Source organism: Sceloporus occidentalis, unplaced genomic scaffold (assembly GCF_023333645.1).
Source record: "Sceloporus occidentalis isolate IW3139 unplaced genomic scaffold, rSceOcc1.0.p SCAF_6, whole genome shotgun sequence".
NCBI lineage: Eukaryota > Metazoa > Chordata > Lepidosauria > Squamata > Phrynosomatidae > Sceloporus > Sceloporus occidentalis.
Genome location: NW_028316986.1, coordinates 104,774,365 through 104,789,292, shown reverse-complemented (window position 1 = coordinate 104,789,292; position 14,928 = coordinate 104,774,365). Strand labels below are relative to the sequence as shown.

The 14,928-nt window shown below is 42.5% G+C and overlaps 1 protein-coding gene across 4 annotated transcripts in view; it reads right to left on the bottom strand.

Moving 5' to 3' along the window:
* CDK19 (cyclin dependent kinase 19) overlaps window positions 1-14,928 on the bottom strand; it is a 140,794-nt gene that overhangs the window by 97,599 nt on the left and 28,267 nt on the right. For all 4 annotated transcript variants that reach the window (XM_089530570.1, XM_089530569.1, XM_089530567.1 and 1 more), the window contains exon 2: window positions 1,667-1,742. In XM_089530570.1, the coding sequence (XP_089386696.1) occupies window positions 1,667-1,690 (24 nt within the window). In that variant the 5' untranslated portion in view covers window positions 1,691-1,742. The remainder of the gene's footprint in view (window positions 1-1,666; window positions 1,743-14,928) is intronic.

Sequence of the window (14,928 nt, the reverse complement as noted above, 5' to 3'; positions counted from 1 at the left end):
TCATCTTCCTCACGGCCATTACCTCCGCCAGACAGAGCTGGGGCCCTGTCAGTAGGTAAAGACTTGTATATTTTTAGGCTGGTCTCAGTGTGCCTTCATCCAGATCCTACCTTCGTGCCTAGGGTCAACTCAGCCTTTCAGGTGTCATAGGACATTCTCCTGCCTTCATTCTGCCCCGATCCTAAGAAGGACTTGGGAAAGACCTGGCACACATTGGATGTGCGCAGACCCCTCAAAATCTACATCAAGAGGACTTCAACCTTAGGTCATCTGAAATGTTGTTCGTTTCCTTTCTTCCAGGCTCTTTGGGGTTCAAGGTATCTGCCTCAACTCTGAGTAGGTCGATCAGGTCTGATATTCAGGAGAGCTACCTTACTCTTGATGTCGCTCCACCCGAGGGGGTGATGGCCCACTCTACGGGGAGTGTGTCCACTTCGGCGGCCCTGGTCACTAATGCCTCTCTAGCCGAGATTTGCAGGGCGGCGACATGGAAGTCGCCCTCCACCTTCATTAGACACTATAAGCTGGATGTGTTCCAATCCGCTGAGGCGGCCTTCGGAGGGAGAGTCCTCCAACAGGTGGTGGCTGGGTCCGCAGGTTCTAGCTGGCACCTTCCCTCCCTGCTTGAGAGGGCTTTGGTAAATCCCAGGATTCAGGAGGTCAGGACCCTCTCTGCTGGGAAAACGAACGTTGGGTACTTACCGTGACACGTTCATTTGCAGCAGACGAGGGTCCTGTCATCCTGCCCACCCGGGGTGCCGCCTGCGGTCTAGCCCGGCCTGTCGGCTGTCTCTGCTTAATGTTTTCTGTTTGCTGGTTGTCTGTTTCTTTCAGAGGCCTGACTCCCTGGAGACGGCCCTTAGGGTTCATAATTGTTGTGCTGTTTCTTACCAGAAAAAGTCCAAGTCTTGGTTTATTTGCTATTCGCTTGGCTTGTTATTGACTGAGGCCCAAGGGGGGTTAGCCCCTCCTTATATAGGGGGCCGGTCTTTTCTTTGTCCCTGCCTACAGGAGCTAATGGGAGGTGCATAACCCAGGATTCAGGATGACAGGACTCTCGTCTGCTGGAAATGAACGTGTCACGGTAAGTACCCAACGTTCGTTTTTCTAGCAATATAAAACTATATAGAATATTATAATAAAAACTAAATAATCAGCATATGTATGTTAAACTCAACCAGATGCTTTAAAATAAATCAGTATTATACTTGAATAAAGGTTTAATTGAAACATATCACAAATAATTAAACTTGAACTTTTACAGGGAATAAATTGGCAATGAACAGAAGGGAGTCCATCTAATTTCCTTTCACTGAGAGAAGGCTTCTAACAGAGAGTGGTGTGATTTCCAGTGATTCTCCCTCCCCTATGAACCCTTCCATAAATCTGTTGTGGAAGGTCTCTCAACTTCCCAGAACAGACAGAGTAGGTGGATCTACATAAGGGACACAGAATCCTGGAAACTGTGTGCATCTCCCACAGATGGACAGATTCAGTTAGCAGAAGGGGGGAAAAAACTAGTCAGATTCTACCCATGTCCATTAACTATGAAATTATTTCAATATCTATTTGTATGTTATTTTGTTACTGTAATGCGCTTTGATTTCTTTGAGAAAAGGCAGAATATAAATAAATATTATTATTAATATTATTATTATCCACTTACTGCTATTTCTCTACATGCCGACATGGATATCCCTGTTCCTTCAATCTGCTTCAGTGCATATTCCTTTTCATCTTTTCTGCAAGAAGAAAACATTTAATTTTACAGATCTTATTTACATTTGCAATATACAGAAATGCATAGCTGGTTCAATCTCTGTTCCTTTGAAAATGAATGACTAACTTACAGTGCTGCTATTGACAACAGTGCTTGATCTGTAATGATGGACCATGTTTCTTTTTTCTGTGACTGTTACTTTTGATATGAAGTTTTTATATTGGAAAAAAAAACAGTTTATCTGACATATAGTGGGAATATTTAATTTTAAAATTGTTTGTTGTTGTGTCACTTCAAGTTGTTTCCAATTTATGACGACTAAGACCCATCATGGGGTTTTCTTGGCAAGTTTATTCAGAGTGGGTTTGCCACTACCATCATCTAAACCTGAAAGAATATGACTTCCTCAACATCACCCAGTGGGTTTCAATGGCCAAGCCAGGATTCGAACCCTGGTCTTCAGAGTCACAGTCCAACACTCAAACCACTACACCACACTTGATCTCTTTCAAAATATGACTCTGAAAAGAAAAGGAGGGGGAGACTTTTGGGCTTCAGCCAATCAAAACCCTAAAATAGGGACAAAATCCAAGGCCTAAGAAATCCAACAAGGTAGTAAAGAGGGTCCTTGTTATCTGCTGGGGTTTGGATCCAGGATCTCCCATGGATAATAAAATCTGTAGATGCTCATTTCCCATTAAATATAATGACATAGCAAAATGGTGCCCCTTACATAAAATGGAAAATCAAGGTTTTCTATTTCGAATGTATACTCTTTTTTTAATATTTTCAAGCTGTGGATGTTTGAATCCATGGATAAAAAATCCATTGATCCAACTGTAATAGATCAAGCAAAATGTGACAGGAAAACAGATGGAAATACTCAGGATACACTACAGTGGGCCCTCGGTATTCATGGGGGATCCGTTCTGGATCCTCCCGCGGTTGTCCAAATCAGCGGATGCTCAAGTCCCATTGACTTCAATGGTGGTATGGCTACACAGCTGCGCCACCATTGAAGACAATGGCACTTTGGAAGAGTTGCCTCTTCCTCCTCTTCTCCCATCACTTCTTTCTCTTCCCTTCTTGCCCTCCTCTTCCCTCCACCACCTTCACCTATTTCCCATTGCCATTTCCTCCTCTTCCTCGTCTTCCCCTTGCACCTCGCCTTCCTCTTCCTCCTCCTCCTGCCTTGTGCCTTGTCTTCTTCCCCCTCCTGCCGCACCTCGACTTCCTCCTACTGCACAGTGCCTTCCCCCTCCTCCTCTTCCTCCCGCCTTGCATCGCCCCTTTCTTCTCCTCCTCCTCTGCCCCCCCATGGGCTTGCCATCTGCAGATGCTCAAATCCACGGATGGCAAGTTTGTGGATAAGGAAGGCTCACTGTATTAAGACAGAAAAGACAAGCTAGTTCAATTAAAAAATGGCATGTATTAATTTATTAAAATCATTCCCCACCTTTCTGTCATGGAATCTGTCTTTGTCAAACAATAGGCTTAGTCAAGTGATACAATTTAAAAAACTAGGACAGGAAGCTGACATTTTGACATTTACCAGGAACAGAAGAATTCTACAATTTTAAGAATGAACTTCACAAATTTCAATAGGTTAGAAAGGTGATGCTTAGGCAGGTCATGTAAGAGGATGGCAAATAAAACAAGAAAGAAGAAAAAGAACATAATCTCCCCCCTCCCCCCTTTTTTTCATTCTAGTGCATTAATTAAAATTTGGGAAGATCTAAAAAAACCCTTCACATTTCTTAGAAAATAATCAGTACTGCATTTCTCTGCCGTACTAAACAAGTAACACTATTTAGACAAAGCTGAAAAACACTTCCAAAAAATTGGAGAATAGCATCACCCAGAGCAGTGATGGCAAACCTTTTAGAGACCGAGTGCCCAAACTCAATGACTTCCAGGGGACGGGACTTCTAGGGGCAAGTCACACAGTCTCAGCCTCAAATGATGACCATGGCAAAATTCCCCTCTGAAGAAATCTTGCCAAGAAAACCCCAGAATGGGTTAGCCTTAAGGTCACCATAAGCTGGAAAAGATTTGGAGGCAACAACAACAACAACTTCTGCACAGAGGACTACTAATAAACACTCTCTCAACCTCAGGGGAAGACCATGGCAAACCCACTACGGTCCCCCTGCCCCTATTGAAAGGGGGAAATAACCCACCATTAGGCAAAAACCCCATCATCCCGACGTGGACCAGCAGGACGTGCTTTGCCACCGGGACTCAGCTTTTCAGTGATGTGTTATTGGTAAGTGGCTCCATCTTAGAGGAGTAAAATAAATATGGGCTCATAATTATCTCATGTTTGTCAAGTTACTTTGAAAACTTTATAGCCAGCTCCTGTGTTTGCTCAATTAGAAAGCAGCCTCACCAAGTTTAATGAGGTTCACTCTCAATTAGATGTACACAAGACTGCAGCTTCTGCATAATTATGATATAAAACTGTTCAGTATAACTAGATAGCTAAATTTATTGCCACTCATTTATTATTTACTACACTTCTTTTTTAAATAGCAAACAGGCAGAAACTTAATTTTTACTGGTTATTATATTGTTTAACAATAAACCTTCTTTAAACAGCAAATAGCAACAAGAACAATATAAATACTACAAATCAGGTTGAAAAACTGCAAAACTAGAACACCAATTTAAATCAAATTGGCCAATATAAGGTTACTAAAGACAAACTGCTTATAGAAATAACTGACTGTGGCCCCATTCCCACTCACGCATTTCCCCTGGATGGAACTGGGCAGATCCGGATCTCCCCTCTCGAATCTCTCTGGAAACGAGTGCCCACTATCTTTTACCTTGATTGGGATAATTTACCCCTCCGAAGCTCACATTTGTGGTACCAGTTTAAAATGAAGGATCCTTTGCTGTCAATCAAATTCACTTCCGCTTTCGTCAAAGGTGACGTTTCCTGCAGCCATTGGCCAACTAAATGGGTGCTTTCCCCCTCCTTTAAAAAAAACTGGCAGCAGCGTGCACATATTCTGTCAAATTTAAAAACCTCCAGGTATGTCTGTTGTGTGTATTTGGGTCATTACGTATTATGGCAACCCTAAAATGACCCCATCCTGGGGTTTTCTTGGCAAGATTGGTTCCGAGGAGAATTGCCATTGCCTTTCCTCTGAGGCTGAGAGAGTGTGACTATCCCAAAAAGTCATGGGTTTCCACAGCCTTCCAGTTTCCCCTTCGCTTCCAGCCCAATGCTACAGCCCTTGCCTCCCCCCCATGCCATGCCATCCTGTTCCCATCACAACAACAATAATAACTCCTCGCCCCAGAACGCCATCTCTGCATTTTCTTGCTTTGTTTTCCCTCTTTGCAACCCCAGAATGCACACACATACATATGTTGCAAAATCATTCACATATTGTATCAATTTGCCAAATTGAAAGGGAAACATTTGTAACATTCACATTGTAGCATTCACATATTACACAAAATAATAATTATAATAAAAGCCTCTTGCAAAGTGAGGTGCCGTGCCGGCAGCAGGCAGAAAGGGAAATGTAGCACAAGCAGACACATCAAACTGTATCACCCTGTAGCAAAAAGCATTTGCATAGTCTGTCAAAAATAAAAACACCAAAAAAGGGAGAAAAAACTGCCTGTGAGAGGGAGGCTTGTTCTGTTCTCTGCCCTTCCTCTGACCTAATTCCCTCCCCTGAACTTGACCCTTCATCCTGCTCCCTCCTCCTCCTCCTCCCCCCCCCCCCCGATTCTGCCCTCATGGCTCCCTTCCTTCCTCCTCCTCCTCCCCAATGAAGGGGAGGCATGTTCCACCCTCTGCCCTCCCTCTGACCTAATCCCCCCCCTGAACTTGACCCGATCATGACCGGGGCAAAGTTCATATTTGCCAGACCCAGTTTTTCTGAAAAGATCCAGCTTTCAAAAGTCCCACACCAAGAGGCATTTGCCCCTGAATGGGTGTGGAAGCCTCGATTTTGCTTGTGGAAGAATCGGGGCCAATATGAACTTCCCATGATGAATCCGGTTTCTGAACCGAGGTAAAAGGTAGTCTGAATGGCCCCTGTATATGTACTACCAAAATGCTATTTTATATGCACACTGTACTCACTGTTGTTTTTTTACACTGGGTTTTTTTATATAACATTTTTGGGGGTATATATATATATATATATATATATATTAAAAACATTTGGAAATTGGTCTAAATTCATTTTTCCATTGTTGTGAACATATTAATTAAAATGCTCATAATAAAAAATGTCCACACAGTGTTGTTGGAGATACATTTTAAAAGTAAGTACTAGGCATACAGGATTAGTCTATATTTACAACTGAAAATATTGCATTATTAACTTCAATAAACACTTTTTTAAAACTACTGCTTTGTCCCATCAACATCTCCAGTGCACAGGAGCAGCTTTGGAAGCCTGCCATTAAGGAAGGTGAAAATGATAGAAACTTAACATCTTTACTAACCTCTTAGTTTAACAAACTGCCACGATCCAGAAATGATACCAGATTACTTTAAGAGAATATAGAGAACTTTAAAGTGCCCCCTTCAAAATCATAATAAATAAATAATAAATAAACGTTTTATTTGTATACCGCCCTTCCATAAGATCAGGGCGGTTTACAGCATTTAAAAATACACAAAAATTCCATTAAAAACCATATCAAGAATTACATCAATACACTACAACACAAAGCAAAAAAAACAAAAGTAAAAACAACAACAAATGCCCCCGGGTTAGCCAACCATTGCCAGTGCGGCCTTTGCGGCGGGGGGGCCTATAGGGACTTAATCGGGGAATGCAATTTGAAACAGGTAGGTCTTTAACTCCCGTTTGAATTGGGCCAGGGAGGTAACTGAGCGGAGCTCTATGGGCAGCGTATTCCAAAGGGCCGGGGCGGCGATGGAAAAAGACCTCCTAGAGGTGGAGGATAACCTCGCCCCGGGGACCCTAAGGAGTTGCTGCCCAGATGTTCTGAGGGTGCGAGGCGGAATGTACGGGGAGAGGCGGTCCTTCAGGTATCCTGGGCCCAAGCCATTTAGGACTTTATAGGTCATTACCAGCACCTTGTATTGCGCCCGGAAGCGGATGGGCAGCCAATGGAGGTTTTTTAAAACCGGTGTTATATGGCTGGCCCTGGACGTGCCAGTGACCAGCCTAGCAGCCATGTTCTGCACCATTTGAAGCTTCCGGGTTTGGTATAAGGGCTGTCCCATGTAGAGTCCATTGCAGAAATCCAGTCTCGAGGTTACCAGGGCATGTACCACAGTTTCAAGGTCCCTCTGGGCCAGGTATGGGCGCAGCTGGCGAATAAGCCGAAGCTGATAGCAGGTGCTCTTGACCGTCGCATTCACCTGAGCAGTCAGGCGAAGGGACGAGTCAAGAAGCACCCCCAGACTGCGCATGGAGTCCTTCACAGAGAGCGTGACCCCGTTCAGGACAGGTGGAACCACCGTCATTCCTGGACCAGGGGAACCTATCACGAGTACCTCCGTTTTCTCTGGATTCAGCTTGAGTCGGTTTTCCCTCATCCAGCCCATTACTGACTCCAGACAGGCCACGAGAGGAGAGACGCCATCCTCAGTCACTGCATCAGTCGGAGACATAGAGAAAATTATTTGGGTGTCATCAGCGTACTGATAACCCCGCGCCCCATGTCTCCAGATGATCTCTCCCAGCGGTTTCATGTAAATGTTAAATAGCATGGGAGACAGAATGGCTCCTTGAGGGACCCCAGTTTTAAGGGCCCTCTCATCGGAGCACACGTCTCCCAGCTGCACCATCTGGGACCTCCCGGAGAGGTAGGACTGGAACCACTGGAGCGCAGTGCCCCCGATTCCCACCTCTGCCAGGTGTCCCAGAAGGATACCATGGTCTATGGTATCGAAAGCCGCTGAGATGTCCAAGAGCACCAACAGGGACACGCTTCCCCCGTCGATGCCCAGACGGAGATCATCGACCAAGGCGACCATGGCCGTCTCAACCCCATAACCTGCCCGAAAGCCAGTTTGAAATGGGTCCAGATAATCCGTTTCATCCAAGACCCCCTGAAACACTGCTTGAAATGTGAGGGTTACAACAAGATATTCATGTAAAATACAACACATGAAGAGAATCAGGGCACTACCCCAGCTTGACTATAATGGGCAGAGGGAGATGATCTTTCATGATGCAGCCCAAAGTACTCTCAAGAAAAGGAAAGCCTTAAAATAATTCATTTCTGTCTTACAATTAGAAATACATGGGAATTTCCTCTCAAACTGAAGAAGGAAGGGGAAAACTAGGACTGTGACAAAGAAACAACAATTAGTGAAGATCTTTAACACCCTGAAACTACAAGGCCCACATAGGCAACATGTCTTAAAGATGAGTTTAGATCCCCACGCGCAGCATGAAACAATTTATGGAGAATAGCACTACACTCAAAACCTGCTTTAGAAGACCCACTTTCAATGAGTTGGAGCCAGTTATGTTACAGCTCAGAAAATTAAAGAAACTTACAGGTGCTTAGGGTAGAACTCACTCACTTTCTTCTCTAAGGCTGAATCTGCACTGCACAAAAAATCCAGTTTAACACCATTTTAACTGCCATGGCTCAATGCTATGGAAATCTGGGAATTGTAGTATATTGTGACATCCGAGCTTTTGTCAAGGGCCAGACCCAGAGATTTCTAGGCAGAATACTCTCTAAACATTGCCCTATGATATTAAACGGATCTATTCTTAAAACCCCGAAAACCATGATTTGTCACCTTAGTTTGTATCTACTTTCGTATGAACCTTTTAAAAAACAAATTGCTGAAGAGACACAGAACTAGACAAACAGGTAAATTTTAAGGATATTTTAATGTGATATTTCTTTAACTGCATTTTAACTATTTTACTATTAAGTTTTTTAAGATAATCTTATTTTTAGCTTTTGTGAGCCATATTGGGTCCTGTGTCAGGAGAAAGGTAACACGTTAATAAAAAAATAAATTCAAAGTTCATAGAAATGTTACACCACTAACCAAGTACAGTTGCCATCACTAAAGAGTGGGAAGAAATTAGAAGGCGCTACTTAGCTATGGACACTGGCAGAATTTGGAGAAGGCACTGTTTTTCTACAACACCCAGAACCCCCCCCCCCCCAATTATTTTTTTAACCAATGAATCACAGCTATGCTTTATGATGGACTGGGTAGAAGGAGACCCATAAATAGCAAATGCTGACACCTCACACTCACAACTCATAAATCACCTTTGCTCCTGGCCAAGCTATTCACTTATACAGCCAATAAGCTGCAGGCAACGAAAGATCTAATTAAAAATAACTACTCCACCCATAACAATGCAAAACCACTTTAAAGCTAAGTAGGAACCATTTACGCATCACTGAAGATATATCCAAAAAACAATAGACTTGAGTATCAAATGTCAATATATTTTGTATTACTTTTTTAAATAACAACCCAGTGGAAGAGATTCTAGGCTAGTGATGGGGAACCTTTTAGAGACTGAGTACTCAAACTCAAAGGTGTTCCCCCACCCAGTGTCACCCGGTGCTGGGGAACAGGACTTCCACCTTTTGAGGGTGGGACCTCCGCCTTCTGGGGGGAGACACTTCTAAGGGCAGGACTTCCCCAGAGATAGTTGAAGGCCCGAGATGGTGGGGTAAGCGAAGGAACAGGCATGCACCTGTTCCCCTGCCCTCCCAGGCTTTTAACTGCCTCCCAGGAGACAGCTGAAGGCTCAGGACAGCAGGGAAGAGGAGGAACAGGTGTGCACCTGTTCCTTCTCTTATCCCACTCTCCCAGGCCTTCAGCTGCCTCTCTGGAAACAGCTGAAGGCCCACAAGAGTGAGGGAAGAGAAAGAACATGAGTAGACCTGTTCCTCCTCTTCCCTGCCCTCCACATGCCCTCAAAAGTGGCTTCACATGCCATCTGTGGCACGCATGCCATAGGTTCGCCATCATGGTTCTAGGCCAATCACTCTCAAATCCTTTGGGGGATTTGACTAAAAATGAATCACAAATCTTCCACTTTTATACAACTTCACTGACTTCATTCTGTCCAAATAGAAAAAACATAACAAAATGAAGAATCAAAGGAATAAGAGAGCATTCTACCTTTTTATAACAGAATTTCTCAGTTCAACACTGTACATAAAAATGGATACTGACCACAACATCAAATTTCAAGCTTAGGGGTTTTAAAGAGAAGCATCATTCTTTGAACTAAGCAGATTCCATCTTTGTGTCATCAGTTTTTATACTAATGACCAATTTACTCATTTCTTTATGGATCAACCAAATTAGAAAGCAGAATTCTATCATTCAGGCCACCTTGTAAGCAGATGGTGTGGACAGTGGAGGTTTGATCCACTTCCGGAAAATGCAGGTTACAGCCACTTTTCCTGCCCATCTGTTCCACCCATCAGTTAGTCTCAAAGGTGCAACAAGATCCCTTTGCATTATGAACAGGGTTTACTCATTAGTGTTTACTCATCACTGCTAAAATATTGTTGCAAAAAAAAAATTTGCAACATTTTTGTCACTTTTTGTATGTTTTTTGCTGCATTGTTCTTTTTTAAATTGTAAGCTGCTTGCTTGAGAGAAAGGTAGGATACTACTATTACTACTGCTGCTGCTACTGTTACTAATAATAATAAGAGTAGACCCAGCCACAGCAGCCTCTTGGAAATCAGTAACACAGCAGAAGATAAATCTGACACCAGAATTACTGAAAGAAACCTGTGTCTTCAGAGAGAAGATTTCCCACTTTTCTACTTATTTTGTATGTATTACAGTGCGTTCTTTGTTTTATGGGGGCAGCATTTTTAAGAAATAAAAACCTTGATTCTGCTGGAATCTATCTTGCTGGACATAGTAATAATTATCTAAGTAGGATTCTGTCAGTTGTCTAAATATTCTATTTCCTTTCTCCCACAATCTAGTAATTGTAAAATTGCTTTGTGGAGACAAAAAGCAGTAAGAAATATATAGCTACTAGTCCTTTTTTGCATTTGCTATTATCTTGAGTAGGAATCCCAGTTACAAGATTTGTTCGAGGGGGTTGCCTTTAAGGCTGAGAGAGTGTGACTTGTCCAAGGTCATCTAACAGGCTTCCATGAATGAATGGGGGTTTGAACATTGGTCTCCAGAGTCATAAAGGAGTCAGTGTGCATGACTACTGGGTTTCCATGACTGAACAGGGATTTGAACCATGGTCCTCAGCATTGTAGCCTGGTGCGCAAGCAAGTACATCACAGTGGCTCCACTGCATGAACTGCAAAGATATATTTAAAATAATCAGTTTCTTCAACAGCTGAATTTTACTAGTAGCTACATATTTCTTACTGCTTTCAGTCTCCACAAAGCAATTTTACAATTATATGTAAGAGATGACACTGGATTGTAGGAGAAAGGAAATACAATATTTAGATATCTGACAGAATCCCACTTAGGGTTTGATTCCCCGCCGTGAAGCCCACTGGATGAACTTGGGCAATTCACACTCTCTCGGCCTTAAAAGCAAATCCCCTCTGATTATCCCATGGTAGGGTTGTTTTAAGGTCACTATAAGTTAGAAATGATCTGAAGGCACACAACAAGATGTTTGTTGATACCCGCCTCGATCAAATACAGGGAGAGGCAGGATACAAATTATTATTATTATTATTATTATTATTATTATTATTCATGCTGTACGTCTACCCTAAATGGCTACTACTGATACTCTGATTGGCCATACAGTCACACCTGAGATCCTCCACCAGTACAGGGCATCGGAGCATCAGTGTGCCCAGTAAAACACTGGTAAAACACAATAATGCCCCTCCACACACACCCTTCACCCCATGCCCCCTCTTGGACCGTGTGGTTTGTGTATGTTGTATTTGTATCCATTTAAGGTGTCACACTTGCACTTTTTTGCATTGCCACCCTGACTGCTCAGGTACACTGGCTTGGTCCTTTTTAAATGCGCACTTGCACCAGTGCATTTATATGCAGCTTTAGGATTAGGGTTAGGATGGATCGCTCCTTCTGAAATGCAGGGATGAAGGTGCACATTTTCCATGCTAAGTCGTAATATTCTGAGTTCTTTTTGCTTCGGTTTTTAGCCCCGGAGTGAGGCTTTAATATGTTTTCTGCCCGCTTTGGAGAGTTTATCATCTAAACCCTTTCATAATTATCTTGGAATAAAGTTGTATTCTTATACATTAGTATTAAACCTAAATATTTCACTTTCTTCACAACTTGCAGGCCAGATGGTTTCCCTAATTTTACTTCTACTTCTTCCTATAGATTCTTTTTCAGCATTTCCGGGGTGAAGCAGACCAGTAATAAGGAGTGGCCAGAGGCAGAGCAAGAACCATGGCGACTAGATGGCCCACTCCTGAAGTCAGCCATTGTTGCGGTCCTGAATAGGCCGTTGGCAGGAGCAGATTTTTGTCACGATTTTTTGGGCTGGATCCTGTGGCCTCTGGTCACTTCAGGGGTGTGAGTCATGTAAACACTACATCTCCAAAGTGGCTAGAAGCTGCTTTATTCGGCCTGTCTCTTTTGTTTTAAATCCTGCTCCTCTTCCCAATTCTTCCTGCAAATAATTCTTTGATGCTTTCTAAAGGTCTTTAATTGCTATCAATAGATCATCTGCAAACACTCTCATTTTAAAACATTCCTTGTTCACCATCTGTCCTTTAATATTCTCTTCTTTTCTAACTGCTTTCATTAAAAACTTCTAGTGTTAAAATAAATAATAAAGGGGAGAACAGAAAATCTTGTCTGGTACATTTTTTATTTTGCTAATGTTTGTTAATACACCACTAACCAAGATTCTTGATCACTGTAACTTGTCAATCCTCTTTATCCAGGTGACACTGTTGCTCATGAACTCCATCTTCTCCAAAATTGCAAAAATAAAGTCCCGGTTTAAGTTGTCAAATGTCTTTTCAGCATCTATGAAGACTATAACTGCCATCTTCTCATGCTTATCCAGATATTCTAATGTAGCTAGAACATATCTCAAATTATTTCTTAATTACCTCTTAAATGTCTGTTTGATCTTCATGAACATATTTTTGTAAAATCATGTTAATTCTTTCTTCCAGAATCAAAGCAAAGTTTTTCTAATTGTTATATAATAAGAATATTAGTCTATAGTTATTAGGTCTGGTAATGTCTTGACCTTAATTTTGGTATGAGAGGGCTCCAGAATGTGAATAATTTCTGCATAGGCAAGCATAACCCTTCTTCCAATTTCTTGTATTAAACTGCTGGAAAATCAACCAATCTTGGAGATTTGTTCCGCATAGCTGTCTTAGGGGCTGAATAGATGGGTCAGGGTAGACCCCATGCTATCCTGACCCCGGTGCTTACCTGGTTCAGTGAGGGACGATTGAGTCTTCACACATGTACAGGACCCACAACTAGTGCACGCTCCTTATCTTGCCACATTGTTGCTTTAATTCAGAAGCACCCATGTCACCATGTCTGATGTGGAAATGGGAGTGCCTGGCCATGTGAATTTGTTTATTCTTGTATAAATCAACATAATAACTGTGGAATATGTTCAAGAACTTCTCATTATCAACAATCCTTTCATCATTCTCATATATTCCTGCAGTCATTTTTTTTCATTCTTTCCTTAATTTATAAACTGACCATTTTCCAGGTTTATTAAAAAACTCAAATTTCTCATGTTTCACCAGTTTCAACTTCCTCTCTATTTCAATCACTGAAGTTTGTGATTATAACATCTTAATTTCCCAGATAATTACTGGATTATTTAGTATCTTTTAACATGATTCTTCTTTTGGATTTCTTTCATAATCTTTTGTTTCTGTTCTTGTCTCTTCTTTATTTCTAAACTCTACTGTATGAAGTACCATCTCATTACAGCTTAACTAGACTCCCAAACTAGGTTCCCTTGTCCAAATTGTCTTCAAAATACTCTTCAGGTTTCTTTTTAGCCTTTTCAACCATCCTCTCATTTTGTAGCAAGGACCTATCGAATCTCCAATTAAAAAAGGTTCCAGTTAAAAGAGGAAATGAAAAATGTTTCCTGGAAGCCGCTCCTGTGATGCAATTTTTAAGTTTATTCAAAATGCAATCTCTGTCTCTTTCCAGATTTTCTTTTTCTCTCTCCAAGAAGTTTGCTAACCCTATTACCATCACTTTATGTATATTCTCATTAGTCATCCGATCCAGCCCTAGATTTTGAAAATTAGTTTCCTTCTTTCTTCTGCCAATGAATCTAAAATTTGTTCATGTTCTTTATCCAATTTTTGGGCAGTCTGTTCCATCTTCAAAGTTTTCTCTTCCAATGACTGTACCTTCTGAGTTATTATTTTCATCTGTGAAGTCATCTGAGTTAAGGATTGTTCTACCAGTTTCAGTTCCATCTTCAATTTGTTCTTAATATTGATTTTAATGTCCACACCCATTTGTGTTGTATGGCTTTTCATCACACAGAAGTATATCACACGGAGCTTTTGGGTGGTTTTGTAGCTCAGTTCCAGCTCACTTCCGAAGTGATTGCACTTCTAATGATCCGGTTTCACCTCATAAAGGGATTGTGTTATCAGACACCATTGATTTCTATGGGAGCCCCTTGCGAATTGCTTCAGCAGTGTTTCTGAAGTCACCCCTCATTTTGGTTAAAACGGAAAAAAGTGGCTTCAGAGAATTCGCTTCCTGGCTGCCTTCGATTGCACTGCGATTTGTTCTGGTGTGGAATAGCACTCTGATGCCACCCCCCTTGGCCCCTGCATCCTGCTCCATCATTCCCCTCCTCCTCCTTCATGCCATCTCCTCCTCTCTGCCAACCAGCCAATCCCATCATCCCCTGCATCCCCTGCGTCCTCCTAGACCTCGATCTGCTCCATTCCTTCAGCCTCCCACCAATGCCATCATCCCTGCCTTCTCCTAGATCCCCTCTGCCACCTAACCCATCATCCCTGCTGCTCCTGCATCCTGATCCTGACCCCAGCAACCCCCAGCGACTTATCCCATCATCCCCTGACTGCTCCTGCATCTTGATCTTGGCCTCAGCAACCCCCAGCCACTTATCCCATCATCCCCTGACTGCTCCTGCATCCTAATCCTGGCCCCAGCAACCCCCAGTCACCTATCCCATCATCCCCTGACTGCTCCTGCATCCTGATCCTGGCCCCAGCAACCCCCAGCCACCTATCCCATCATCCCCTGCCTTCTCCTA